At 54.2% G+C, this 13,665-nt stretch overlaps 1 protein-coding gene across 2 annotated transcripts in view; it reads left to right on the top strand.

Annotated features, from left to right (window-relative positions):
- The window catches only part of PNKD (PNKD metallo-beta-lactamase domain containing), a 114,305-nt gene extending 100,895 nt beyond the window's left edge, over positions 1–13,410 (top strand). For both annotated transcript variants that reach the window (XM_029605088.1, XM_029605089.1), the window contains exons 8-9: positions 1,072–1,187; positions 7,874–13,410. In XM_029605088.1, coding sequence (XP_029460948.1) covers positions 1,072–1,187; positions 7,874–8,047 — 290 coding nt within the window. In that variant the 3' untranslated portion in view covers positions 8,048–13,410. The remainder of the gene's footprint in view (positions 1–1,071; positions 1,188–7,873) is intronic.
- The last annotated feature ends 255 nt before the right edge of the window (positions 13,411–13,665 follow it).

Here is a 13,665-nt window from a genome sequence, read left to right as displayed (position 1 = left end):
GTGCTCCAGGAGATGGTGGGTGCCCAGCACTGCTCCAGGTCATCTTCAGGCTTCCTCACAGGCCTTGTCCAACGCAGCGCGCACGGGAGGGAGGCAGACCTCAGCGTCTGGTGTGCAAACAGCTTCCACCCTGCCGGCTCTTCCTGTTCGCAGCCAGAATTGGAGAGGGCAGGCCTGGAGCAGCCACAGTGGCAGCTTCAGCAGTGCGGCCGTCCCTGCAGCCTGTACCTTCCCTTTTTATAAACATCTTCTATCCCGCCTTTTCCAAGCAATTGTCTCAAGGCAGATTACAATCAGATTTATAAAACATTCTCCATAGGTTTGCATCGTGGGGTGATTGTAGGTATCGACAGAGATACGAAGGGATTCGTAACGGGACATCGTGGTAATAATGAGGAATCAGGATAGTGCAAGGTGTATTGTACTCGGGCGGTCCTGTACTTCTGATCCTGTGGGGTATTCCTCAGAACTGCTCTGTAATTAGCTACGCGAGGTTCCCCAACCCCTGTTGTACATCCCCTCACCGAGCCCAGCCATCGCAGTGAGAGTCAGTGATCCAGGGGCCCCCAAGTCACAGCAACGCTCCAGAACTCAGCTACTATCAACCCTAAGTCTGGCCTCTAGGTGTCGCCCTTGAGGGATGCCAAATGCTCCCTTCACAGAGGGGCTGTGAGCGCTACTGCCACAGTGTTCCCGGCCTCACTCGGCCTGGATCGTAGAAGCCTGATCTGGGAATTAAATCCAGATACTCTCCATGGCAGTGCACATCACTGAGCCCCTGGGCCTGTCCCTGTGTGCATGCATGTGTGTACCTGTAAGCATGTACTGGGGCCTGCATGTTTCTGTATGCGTGCATCAGAATGTCAGTGGATGTGTGCCTGTATCTACCCTGAAAGCGCAGCGGTGTTACCTCAGTAAGCCCTGCGCTGAATGCCGCACTCTGCACACGTGACCCCTCTGTGAATACTGCTAGTCACAATCATGGGCCTGGCTAGAGGCAGCTCCTCCATATTTCCCAGCCCAGGGTCCCTTCTTGTCGTGCTCACCATTCTGCACTGTCTTCCCCCGCAGGGCACGAGTACGCAGAGGATAATTTAAACTTTGCTGCCATAGTGGAGCCGGAAAACAGCTCCCGGGAGAAGAAGTTCCAGTGGGTCTTCCAGCAGCGACTGCAGAAAAAGTGTACGGTAAGAGAAGAGAGCAGGGGGTCCCACATGAGCACGGCAAAGAAAGGGACAGGTTAGGAGGGATCCTGGAAGGATGTGACGTGCAGACAATGGGATATAATATACCTGGGATAAGCACAGAGGATCCTTAGCTGTGAGGGAGTGAGGGGTAAAGCCTGGGATAAGCACAGAGGATCCTTAGCTGTGAGGGAGTGAGGGGTAAAGCCTGGGATAAGCACAGAGGATCCTTAGCTGTGGGGGAGTGAGAGGTAAAGCCTGGGATAAGCACAGAGGATCCTTAGCTGTGGGGGAGTGAGGGGTAAAGCCTGGGATAAGCACAGAGGATCCTTAGCTGTGAGGGAGTGAGGGGTAAAGCCTGGGATAAGCACAGAGGATCCTTAGCTGTGAGGGAGTGAGGGGTAAAGCCTGGGATAAGCACAGAGGATCCTTAGCTGTGGGGGAGTGAGAGGTAAAGCCTGGGATAAGCACAGAGGATCCTTAGCTGTGGGGGAGTGAGAGGTAAAGCCTGGGATAAGCACAGAGGATCCTTAGCTGTGGGGGAGTGAGGGGTAAAGACTGGGATAAGCACAGAGGATCCTTAGCTGTGGGGGAGTGAGGGGTAAAGCCTGGGATAAGCACAGAGGATCCTTAGCTGTGGGGGAGTGAGAGGTAAAGCCTGGGATAAGCACAGAGGATCCTTAGCTGTGGGGGAGTGAGGGGTAAAGCCTGGGATAAGCACAGAGGATCCTTAGCTGTGGGGGGAGTGAGGGGTAAAGCCTGGGATAAGCACAGAGGATCCTTAGCTGTGAGGGAGTGAGGGGTAAAGCCTGGGATAAGCACAGAGGATCCTTAGCTGTGGGGGAGTGAGGGGTAAAGCCTGGGATAAGCACAGAGGATCCTTAGCTGTGGGGGAGTGAGGGGTAAAGCCTGGGATAAGCACAGAGGATCCTTAGCTGTGGGGGAGTGAGAGGTAAAGCCTGGGATAAGCACAGAGGATCCTTAGCTGTGAGGGAGTGAGAGGTAAAGCCTGGGATAAGCACAGAGGATCCTTAGCTGTGGGGGAGTGAGAGGTAAAGCCTGGGATAAGCACAGAGGATCCTTAGCTGTGAGGGAGTGAGGGGTAAAGCCTGGGATAAGCACAGAGGATCCTTAGCTGTGAGGGAGTGAGGGGTAAAGCCTGGGATAAGCACAGAGGATCCTTAGCTGTGAGGGAGTGAGGGGTAAAGCCTGGGATAAGCACAGAGGATCCTTAGCTGTGAGGGAGGGGTAAAGCCTGGGATAAGCACAGAGGATCCTTAGCTGTGGGGGAGTGAGGGGTAAAGCCTGGGATAAGCACAGAGGATCCTTAGCTGTGAGGGAGTGAGGGGTAAAGCCTGGGATAAGCACAGAGGATCCTTAGCTGTGGGGGAGTGAGAGGTAAAGCCTGGGATAAGCACAGAGGATCCTTAGCTGTGGGGGAGTGAGGGGTAAAGCCTGGGATAAGCACAGAGGATCCTTAGCTGTGAGGGAGGGGTAAAGCCTGGGATAAGCACAGAGGATCCTTAGCTGTGGGGGAGTGAGGGGTAAAGCCTGGGATAAGCACAGAGGATCCTTAGCTGTGGGGGAGTGAGGGGTGAAGCCTGGGATAAGCACAGAGGATCCTTAGCTGTGGGGGAGTGAGGGGTAAAGCATGGGATAAGCACAGAGGATCCTTAGCTGTGAGGGAGTGAGAGGTAAAGCCTGGGATAAGCACAGAGGATCCTTAGCTGTGGGGGAGTGAGAGGTAAAGCCTGGGATAAGCACAGAGGATCCTTAGCTGTGGGGGAGTGAGGGGTAAAGCCTGGGATAAGCACAGAGGATCCTTAGCTGTGGGGGAGTGAGGGGTAAAGCCTGGGATAAGCACAGAGGATCCTTAGCTGTGGGGGAGTGAGGGGTAAAGCCTGGGATAAGCACAGAGGATCCTTAGCTGTGAGGGAGTGAGGGGTAAAGCCTGGGATAAGCACAGAGGATCCTTAGCTGTGAGGGAGTGAGGGGTAAAGCCTGGGATAAGCACAGAGGATCCTTAGCTGTGGGGGGAGTGAGAGGTAAAGCCTGGGATAAGCACAGAGGATCCTTAGCTGTGAGGGAGTGAGAGGTAAAGCCTGGGATAAGCACAGAGGATCCTTAGCTGTGAGGGAGTGAGGGGTAAAGCCTGGGATAAGCACAGAGGATCCTTAGCTGTGAGGGAGTGAGGGGTAAAGCCTGGGATAAGCACAGAGGATCCTTAGCTGTGAGGGAGTGAGGGGTAAAGCCTGGGATAAGCACAGAGGATCCTTAGCTGTGAGGGAGTGAGAGGTAAAGCCTGGGATAAGCACAGAGGATCCTTAGCTGTGGGGGAGTGAGAGGTAAAGCCTGGGATAAGCACAGAGGATCCTTAGCTGTGGGGGAGTGAGAGGTAAAGCCTGGGATAAGCACAGAGGATCCTTAGCTGTGAGGGAGGGGTAAAGCCTGGGATAAGCACAGAGGATCCTTAGCTGTGGGGGAGTGAGGGGTAAAGCCTGGGATAAGCACAGAGGATCCTTAGCTGTGAGGGAGTGAGGGGTAAAGCCTGGGATAAGCACAGAGGATCCTTAGCTGTGAGGGAGGGGTAAAGCCTGGGATAAGCACAGAGGATCCTTAGCTGTGGGGGAGTGAGGGGTAAAGCCTGGGATAAGCACAGAGGATCCTTAGCTGTGAGGGAGGGGTAAAGCCTGGGATAAGCACAGAGGATCCTTAGCTGTGAGGGAGTGAGAGGTAAAGCCTGGGATAAGCACAGAGGATCCTCAGTTGTGGGGGAGTGAGAGGTAAAGCCTGGGATAAGCACAGAGGATCCTTAGCTGTGGGGGAGTGAGGGGTAAAGCCTGGGATAAGCACAGAGGATCCTTAGCTGTGGGGGAGTGAGGGGTAAAGCCTGGGATAAGCACAGAGGATCCTTAGCTGTGGGGGAGTGAGGGGTGAAGCCTGGGATAAGCACAGAGGATCCTTAGCTGTGGGGGAGTGAGGGGTAAAGCCTGGGATAAGCACAGAGGATCCTTAGCTGTGAGGGAGTGAGGGGTAAAGCCTGGGATAAGCACAGAGGATCCTTAGCTGTGGGGGAGTGAGAGGTAAAGCCTGGGATAAGCACAGAGGATCCTTAGCTGTGGGGGAGTGAGAGGTAAAGCCTGGGATAAGCACAGAGGATCCTTAGCTGTGGGGGAGTGAGGGGTAAAGCCTGGGATAAGCACAGAGGATCCTTAGCTGTGAGGGAGGGGTAAAGCCTGGGATAAGCACAGAGGATCCTTAGCTGTGAGGGAGTGAGGGGTAAAGCCTGGGATAAGCACAGAGGATCCTTAGCTGTGAGGGAGGGGTAAAGCCTGGGATAAGCACAGAGGATCCTTAGCTGTGAGGGAGTGAGAGGTAAAGCCTGGGATAAGCACAGAGGATCCTCAGTTGTGGGGGAGTGAGAGGTAAAGCCTGGGATAAGCACAGAGGATCCTTAGCTGTGGGGGAGTGAGGGGTAAAGCCTGGGATAAGCACAGAGGATCCTTAGCTGTGGGGGAGTGAGGGGTAAAGCCTGGGATAAGCACAGAGGATCCTTAGCTATGGGGGAGTGAGGGGTAAAGCCTGGGATAAGCACAGAGGATCCTTAGCTGTGGGGGAGTGAGGGGTAAAGCCTGGGATAAGCACAGAGGATCCTTAGCTGTGAGGGAGTGAGAGGTAAAGCCTGGGATAAGCACAGAGGATCCTTAGCTAAGGGGGAGTGAGGGGTAAAGCCTGGGATAAGCACAGAGGATCCTTAGCTGTGGGGGAGTGTGAAGGGTAAAGCCTGGGATAAGCACAGAGGATCCTTAGCTGTGGGGGAGTGAGGGGTAAAGCCTGGGATAAGCACAGAGGATCCTTAGCTGTGAGGGAGTGAGAGGTAAAGCCTGGGATAAGCACAGAGGATCCTTAGCTGTGGGGGAAGTAGGGGTAAAGCCTGGGATAAGCACAGAGGATCCTTAGCTGTGAGGGAGTGAGGGGTAAAGCCTGGGATAAGCACAGAGGATCCTTAGCTGTGGGGGAGTGAGGGGTAAAGCCTGGGATAAGCACAGAGGATCCTTAGCTGTGAGGGAGTGAGGGGTAAAGCCTGGGATAAGCACAGAGGATCCTTAGCTGTGGGGGAGTGAGAGGTAAAGCCTGGGATAAGCACAGAGGATCCTTAGCTGTGAGGGAGTGAGGGGTAAAGCCTGGGATAAGCACAGAGGATCCTTAGCTGTGGGGGAGTGAGAGGTAAAGCCTGGGATAAGCACAGAGGATCCTTAGCTGTGAGGGAGTGAGAGGTAAAGCCTGGGATAAGCACAGATGATCCTTAGCTGTGAGGGAGTGAGGGGTAAAGCCTGGGATAAGCACAGAGGATCCTTAGCTGTGGGGGAGTGAGGGGTAAAGCCTGGGATAACCACAGAGGATCCTTAGCTGTGAGGGAGTGAGGGGTAAAGCCTGGGATAAGCACAGAGGATCCTTAGCTGTGGGGGAGTGAGGGGTAAAGCCTGGGATAAGCACAGAGGATCCTTAGCTGTGGGGGGAGTGAGGGGTAAAGCCTGGGATAAGCACAGAGGATCCTTAGCTGTGGGGGAGTGAGGGGTAAAGCCTGGGATAAGCACAGAGGATCCTTAGCTGTGGGGGAGTGAGAGGTAAAGCCTGGGATAAGCACAGAGGATCCTTAGCTGTGGGGGAGTGAGAGGTAAAGCCTGGGATAAGCACAGAGGATCCTTAGCTGTGGGGGAGTGAGAGGTAAAGCCTGGGATAAGCACAGAGGATCCTTAGCTGTGAGGGAGTGAGGGGTAAAGCCTGGGATAAGCACAGAGGATCCTTAGCTGTGGGGGAGTGAGAGGTAAAGCCTGGGATAAGCACAGAGGATCCTTAGCTGTGAGGGAGTGAGAGGTAAAGCCTGGGATAAGCACAGAGGATCCTTAGCTGTGAGGGAGTGAGGGGTAAAGCCTGGGATAAGCACAGAGGATCCTTAGCTGTGGGGGAGTGAGAGGTAAAGCCTGGGATAAGCACAGAGGATCCTTAGCTGTGAGGGAGTGAGAGGTAAAGCCTGGGATAAGCACAGAGGATCCTTAGCTGTGAGGGAGTGAGGGGTAAAGCCTGGGATAAGCACAGAGGATCCTTAGCTGTGGGGGAGTGAGGGGTAAAGCCTGGGATAAGCACAGAGGATCCTTAGCTGTGGGGGAGTGAGAGGTAAAGCCTGGGATAAGCACAGAGGATCCTTAGCTGTGAGGGAGTGAGAGGTAAAGTCTGGGATAAGCACAGAGGATCCTTAGCTGTGAGGGAGTGAGGGGTAAAGCCTGGGATAAGCACAGAGGATCCTTAGCTGTGGGGGAGTGAGGGGTAAAGCCTGGGATAAGCACAGAGGATCCTTAGCTGTGGGGGAGTGAGGGGTAAAGCCTGGGATAAGCACAGAGGATCCTCAGTTGTGGGGGAGTGAGAGGTAAAGCCTGGGATAAGCACAGAGGATCCTTAGCTGTGGGGGAGTGAGGGGTAAAGCCTGGGATAAGCACAGAGGATCCTTAGCTGTGGGGGAGTGAGGGGTAAAGCCTGGGATAAGCACAGAGGATCCTTAGCTGTGGGGGAGTGAGGGGATAAGCACAGAGGATCCTTAGCTATGGGGGAGTGAGAGGTAAAGCCTGGGATAAGCACAGAGGATCCTTAGCTGTGGGGGAGTGAGAGGTAAAGCCTGGGATAAGCACAGAGGATCCTTAGCTGTGAGGGAGTGAGAGGTAAAGCCTGGGATAAGCACAGATGATCCTTAGCTGTGAGGGAGTGAGGGGTAAAGCCTGGGATAAGCACAGAGGATCCTTAGCTGTGGGGGAGTGAGGGGTAAAGCCTGGGATAAGCACAGAGGATCCTTAGCTGTGGGGGAGTGAGGGGATAAGCACAGAGGATCCTTAGCTATGGGGGAGTGAGGGGTAAAGCCTGGGATAAGCACAGAGGATCCTTAGCTGTGGGGGAGTGAGAGGTAAAGCCTGGGATAAGCACAGAGGATCCTTAGCTGTGAGGGAGTGAGAGGTAAAGCCTGGGATAAGCACAGAGGATCCTTAGCTGTGGGGGAGTGAGGGGATAAGCACAGAGGATCCTTAGCTATGGGGGAGTGAGGGGTAAAGCCTGGGATAAGCACAGAGGATCCTTAGCTGTGGGGGAGTGAGGGGATAAGCACAGAGGATCCTTAGCTGTGGGGGAGTGAGGGGTAAAGCCTGGGATAAGCACAGAGGATCCTTAGCTGTGGGGGAGTGAGGGGTAAAGCCTGGGATAAGCACAGAGGATCCTTAGCTGTGGGGGAGTGAGAGGTAAAGCCTGGGATAAGCACAGAGGATCCTTAGCTGTGAGGGAGTGAGGGGTAAAGCCTGGGATAAGCACAGAGGATCCTTAGCTGTGAGGGAGTGAGAGGTAAAGCCTGGGATAAGCACAGAGGATCCTTAGCTGTGGGGGAGTGAGGGGTAAAGCCTGGGATAATGTGCAAATGAATGGGTCCTGAGGTCTTTAGCTGTCAGCAGATTTGTAGGTTAGGTGATGGCAGGATGAGATTTGTTTCTTCTTTAGTAGCTGGCAGAGAGCTATTGGCTGAGTTGTGTTTAGCTCCGGCTGCCTTAGTGCAGACCTGGGGTCATAACAAGCCCTGCAGGGTTTCATCAGGGGCAAGACTAACCGCTCCCGTTCTGTTGGAAGCTCAACATCTTCTCTTGTTCCTGCAGTGTCCCTCCACCCTTGGGGAAGAGAAGGAGTACAACCCCTTCCTCCGTACCCACTGCCAGGACCTCCACGAGGCCCTGGGCCTGCAGCAGGGCAGTGAGGAGGACTGGAACCGTTTCCGGGCCCGCGTGCTGGAGGAGGTGCGGCGGAGGAAGGACCTCTTCAAGGGGAGATAGCGGCTTCCGCCTCGCCCGCTTCCCCAGGGGCTTGCACGGAGGGGAGGACACTGGAGAACAGAAATCACTGTGCGTGCGGATACCCAGTGGGGGGGTGAGAACCGTGAGGTAGAGGGAAGTGACCCACAGGCGTCGCAGGATCCACGCCACCTTCTGACCAGCGGCAACACAAGAGGTCCCAGCAGAAAGGAAGAGGCACAGGGGGTGCAGGGATGCTGATAGTCCTGGTGCAACCTCCGCGCCGGCCAGGGAGGAGGAGGAGGAGGAGGAGAAGTGATGTGCTTGGAGTGAAGCGATACGTCACGCGCCGCCGGCACGTAACTTGTCCCGGAGAGCCTGGCCTATCCTGCAGGACTGCGGCCTTCCTACACTTTGCTGCGGTCTGGGCCGGTTGTGAGACCTTCTAAAGACCCGTGAGGAGGGGGAGCCGTTCAGAGACGGCGCAGGCATCTTTGGATGTCAGGCCTGGGAAGCTCGGGCCCTAAGAGCTTTTTTTTATCTTTCGGTCCTTTAGAAGGTCTTACAACCTCCCCGGACTTCTGTTTTCTCAAAGACGGGCACCACTGTTTCAGCCGCAGCGCTTAGGAGACGCTTCGTCCTTTCGTAACTTTCTGTGAAATTCTCCATGGGGGTCCTTCTAGCTGCAGGTCACACTAGGGTCAGGCGGGCGCAGAGCATGCTGGGATTTGAAGTCCTGTCTTGAGGACACGGGACTGTAATCCCCAAGATGCTGACCCTGATGACCTGGAGCTAGCTAGTCACCGTTGGCCCGGGCGCCTTTCAGTGCTCTTGTATTTTTTTGTGGCCCAGATGTTTCCTCTCTGACAGCTGCACGTGTTTGCTGCGTTTCAGTTTCGGAAACTGAACGGAACGGTACTGTGAATTTTGTTGTGGAGAACCCCCAGCCCCTGTGAGAGGTGGTGAGGGGAGCACAGGACCTGCTCCCCTCCTCACAACCCGGGCAGTCACTGGAGAAAACGGCGCCCAGGGCTCTCAGCAGGGCAGTGTGGTGACCCCCCCTGACCTATCTCCCTGCTTGCCCCAGTCCCAGCCTCGCACACTGAGAAGTGTTCAGAAAGCACAAGAAACACTGAAGTGTGCAGCACTGTGAGAATGGGAAAGAAACCTTTTCTTTCTGGCTGTTTTCCAAAAGCCCTGATTTTTTGGGATACCTTGGGCTGCCTCATTAGCAGAGCTGAGAATTTGCATAAATTTGCAGCTCTCCAGGGAAACAGTAAAAGGCTTTGGGCAGGGTCAGGACCTCGCTGGGCCCCTCCCCCCTGCAGGGGAAGAGCAATGAGGGACAGAAGAAGGGAACAGGGCAGGTGTTTTCTGCTTTGCCCCAGCCTCACCCCCTCCCCTCCTGTCCCCCCAGTCCCTTGTCAATAGGCAGTGTGTGAGGGGAGCAGAGGATTTATGGGGGGAGGGAGGGGGAAAGAGTGCTAGAGTCAGGTCTGGGTGAAATGGGCGAGTGCTGGAGGTCATCCCTGGAAGTGGGGAGGGGGGAGAGAGAGAGAGAGGCTGGGGCGGGGAGAAGATGAGAGAGTTTATACACACCCCCTGCCCCCGTCTCAGGGTGAGCACAGCTCCAGGGTCTGAAGGTGCATTCCTAGGCTGCAGGCCCGCACTGAACGTGCCCTGTGGCGAGGCAGCCCGGGGGGGGGGGTGTTCAGCGTCTTGTTCCCGGCGTGCAAGCGCGTTATCCGCTTCTCACGCGTGCTCAGGGGCGAGCGCGTTCCATCACGGCCCTGAAACGTACTGAGAGAGGAAAAACACGAGCAACGCGGCGTCCTGCAGCCGTCTACAACGTGCCACACTACAGTGTAAGATTACACGTTTCCCGGGAACGGAGGCAAGCTGGACCTGTAGCAGAGAGAGACTCAGATGAGCAGCGTAAGAGAGAAAATGTACACTACTTTGCTCTGCTGCTGTTTGAACTGTATGTCCTGTCCTGTGTCAGTCCCTTACCTCACTAAAGGACTCGTTTACTAAGCCTTTTTCCCATAGACACAGATGGAAAAAAAAGCTTTAGTAAACCAGGCCCTGAGAGAGATTTATGAGGCCTCTCCCCGTCTGTTGGACGAATGAGCAGTAGCTGACAGACTTGGCCATCCAAGAAGAAAACTGACTTTCCTGTACCTCTCGGCTAATTTGTGAAAACGAACTTATGTACGCTTGTAGGAGATTGGATATTTCTCCATCGACAAGGAAGATGAAATCAGCCATAACCAGATCACCTGACGGCGATGAGAGAGACCCAGCGTTCAGAGCTCAGAAACGTTTGCGCACGCGTGGGAGTTCCCACCCCCGGCTGCTGCTTCGAGAGTCCCTCCCTCTTTTTTTTTTCCTCTTCGGCCTACTGCGTGGACGGGATCCCCTGTCACTCTTGTATTTTTTGGCGCATTTCAAAAGTGAAATAATAGGACGGGAAAGCCCGGATCCAAGAAGGCCTCCACCAGCGGGTTCCAGGCCCAGCACAGATTTACCTACCCCACCTGCCACCTGGGCCCAGACTAGGGCACCTCAGAACCGTCCATGCTGGGGCAGGACGGGTCCCCCACGGGCGATTCAGTTCTGCGCCTGGAAGATGGAGGAGCTACGGGACGCGGGGTTGAGTAAGGCCTTCAGTCTCTAGCACAAAGGTGGGCGGTACAGCCACACCACCTCCTGGCGCACGGTCTCGTTGGATTCCCCCGGCCCCACGAGAAACACGGGAAACTGCATCAGGACTCAGCCGCCTCCTCCTCGTGCGTCAGGGACTGTTGGTGCCACCTCGCAGATCGTCCCCGGGCGAAAGTTTTGAGTTCGCTGTGGAAACCCAAGGTGCAGGATGAGGCGTTAAGAAGAGCACCTAACCAGCACGAGGATTACCCTCCGGGGCTGTCTCCTTCTCGGGAGGGACTTTGTCCAAGCCCTTCCGAAAATCGAGAGCCGGGAATTGCAAGGAAGCTGCCAAAATCCTTTGGGAGACGGGAATAGCAAATAAAAAAACCCCCTACGGAGCCTGCCCGGCTCCTTCTCAGTGTCAGTGCACCGCCATAGGAGGGGTGAGCGCCTCTGCCGAAATTCCTCAGGCTCCGCTTCCCCTCAGGAGACGGCCGCTTCAGCTCTGACGATATCGTATTGGTTAGAGATTGCACTGCGGCTGCTCCAAGTGACCACAAGCCAATAGGCAAGGTTTCTCGTGCTGCAGCTTCTCTTTTGTTGCTGAACCGGTTTGGGGGCTGAAAGTCAATTTTTTTTTTTGCTTTTCTCAGGAAGACGTTCTTGGGTCGCCGAGGTGCAGACCCTGTGATTCTGGGGGAGGAAGGGGGGTGGTGACAGGGGACACTGCTGCTGAGCTGGAGCTAAAAGCTTTCATGGAATGGGTTTAAGGGGGTGAGGGTTGGTTGGGCCACTTTTCAAGGTTAAGGGAGCTGGACATTCCCCCTTGTTGGGAGATGTTCTTACAGGGATTGGAGAGGTCCCGGGGAGCAGGATTTGGTGGAGAGTGTCTGCAAGCTCGGGCAGAACTGGACTATATATATCTGTATAAATAGCAGCAGCTTGCTTTGGCCTGGCTTTGATTTAGATCCAGGATCTCCAGGGCAGTGATAAGACTGGTGCAGGGAGGCCCGAAATGTAAATGCCTTGATTTTCTTGGTCCAGGAGGCACAAATGTATCACAGGAGACTCCTGCAACATCATTTTCATTGCTAACAGCATTCAAAATAAATATGGGGGGTAGGGGCGATAATATGGAAGGATTGTTGACGGCCGAGAAATAAGGAAGGGTCTTCAGGGGAGGAGGATAGTGGTCAGGAAAGTAGCGCGTAGTTAGTGTTTGTGCCCCTGTGCTAACCCTGCCTCTTTCCTCATGTGCACGTTTATTTGCAGTGAGAAGCTCCCCGTTCGGTGCTGGTAGCAATCCAACATTAAGCATAGCAGGGTCTTGGCGTCCATCTGGTTCCTGCCTGCTCCCCGGGCCCTCTCTAACCCTTCTGGGCCCTAACCGGCGTTGCCAGGTCCTTCTGAAAGAACAAGTGCGCTTTGCCGAAAAAAAACAAAGCCCCAGACATGCGAGACTTAAAGTGCTTTTATCAGAAAGTATTGACAGAAAACCGCTTTCCAGAATACTTTTGTGAGCGTAATGTAGGGACAATATTCTCGTACCTCCCACCCTTAACTAAAAGAGAGGTCTGACGGTAGATGACAGGAGCAGGCACCTCTTCATCCTCTGTACTGTCACGAGATTTATTTTCACTCATTCGCGTCAGCGTATCCCTGGCTGGCAGGAAGTTAGGACAGCAGATCCCCCCTGGCGTCTCCTTCCAGGACGCACTTGCAACGTTCTCCCGGCCCAGTATCGCTCCCCCAAGCCCTGGCACAGAACCAGTCCCAGAATGGATCCTTAAAGAACTCCAGTTATCCCTCCGTCTCTCTTCACAGGACGATCCGTTTGCCACTCTTTCCCCTCAGCCAATCTGTGAGCCGTTCCACCACCTTGCAGCTCGCTCCCAGGCTTATTTTGTTCCTGAGCCTCCGGTACGGGGCCGCGTCGTGTTAGCATGGAAGGAATCGGGGCCAGCGGAGAGAGGGCCCCGTCGGGCTCGGAAGGAGCTGATTCCGGACAAGTTCAGTCCGGGGCTCCAGCCAGGGTTTTCGGGAGATGCAATTTAAAGGCTATCCCGTTAAGGATTCCTACGTGGGCGCCGTTTTAGAAAGGATGATTAATTCGTGTTAGCGATGTACATAGACATCATATGCAAATTACCTGCTGCTGACCTTCAGTTTTAATTTGCTTTTCTGCATTGCCAGCAGCAACAACACTTCCAGGTCCATCACGGTGCACGGGCTTCGAGCTACAAAAATATCCCACTCCTACAGGACGGGAGAGAAGCTAAGCCCTTTCCCCTCTCCTCTGAAAAAATTCTCAACAACTCTAAATGTATCAAAATGTGCACAATGTTTTGGGTTTTTTTTTTTCCAAATTCTGCAGGATGGTTGATAATTACCAGTGAGCCATTTAGGCAGATTCCAGGCTGCCTGGTTCCCCCTCCCAGAGACTCATCATGATATTAGGGTTGTACATAAGGGGGTTACAATTTAGTTTCTTACTTTTGTTTTGTCCTATTAATAGGACAGGCCCAAGGGAAACATAGAGAGAGGATAACTTTCTGCAGCCCCGGCTCTTCTCCTCCTGTTGTCCACAAGGAGATGGCTAAACGCTGCAGTCACAATCCCCATACTGACACCTGAAGTCGCAGCAGCAGCAGCCAATCAGAGGTGCCAAGAACAGCTGCCCATCAAGCCCAAAAAAACACGAGCTGGAAAAAAAAAAAAAAAAGCCAAGAAAGAAAGCGAATTGCTAAAAAACCAAGCCCAAGCTCATGGTAAATAAGTGAGGTTGGCAACACTGGCCCTGACTCTTTATAGTAGGATGAAGGGAGCCTCCCTTCCCCCAGAATCCCTTGCGGGGCTGATCCTTAAGGAAGACTGGGCCAGATAGCTGTAGCCTGGCCCTTAAGGTGGTCTGAGGGGGTTCCCTGTACATTCCCTCACGTGATGTGAAAATGGGGGAAAACTTTAATATCATCTGTTCCCCACGTTGAGAGAACCCCTCTGGAGAGAGGATGGAA

This window comes from Rhinatrema bivittatum, chromosome 6 (genome assembly GCF_901001135.1).
Source record: "Rhinatrema bivittatum chromosome 6, aRhiBiv1.1, whole genome shotgun sequence".
NCBI lineage: Eukaryota > Metazoa > Chordata > Amphibia > Gymnophiona > Rhinatrematidae > Rhinatrema > Rhinatrema bivittatum.
This window is presented reverse-complemented; position numbering and strand designations above follow the sequence as displayed.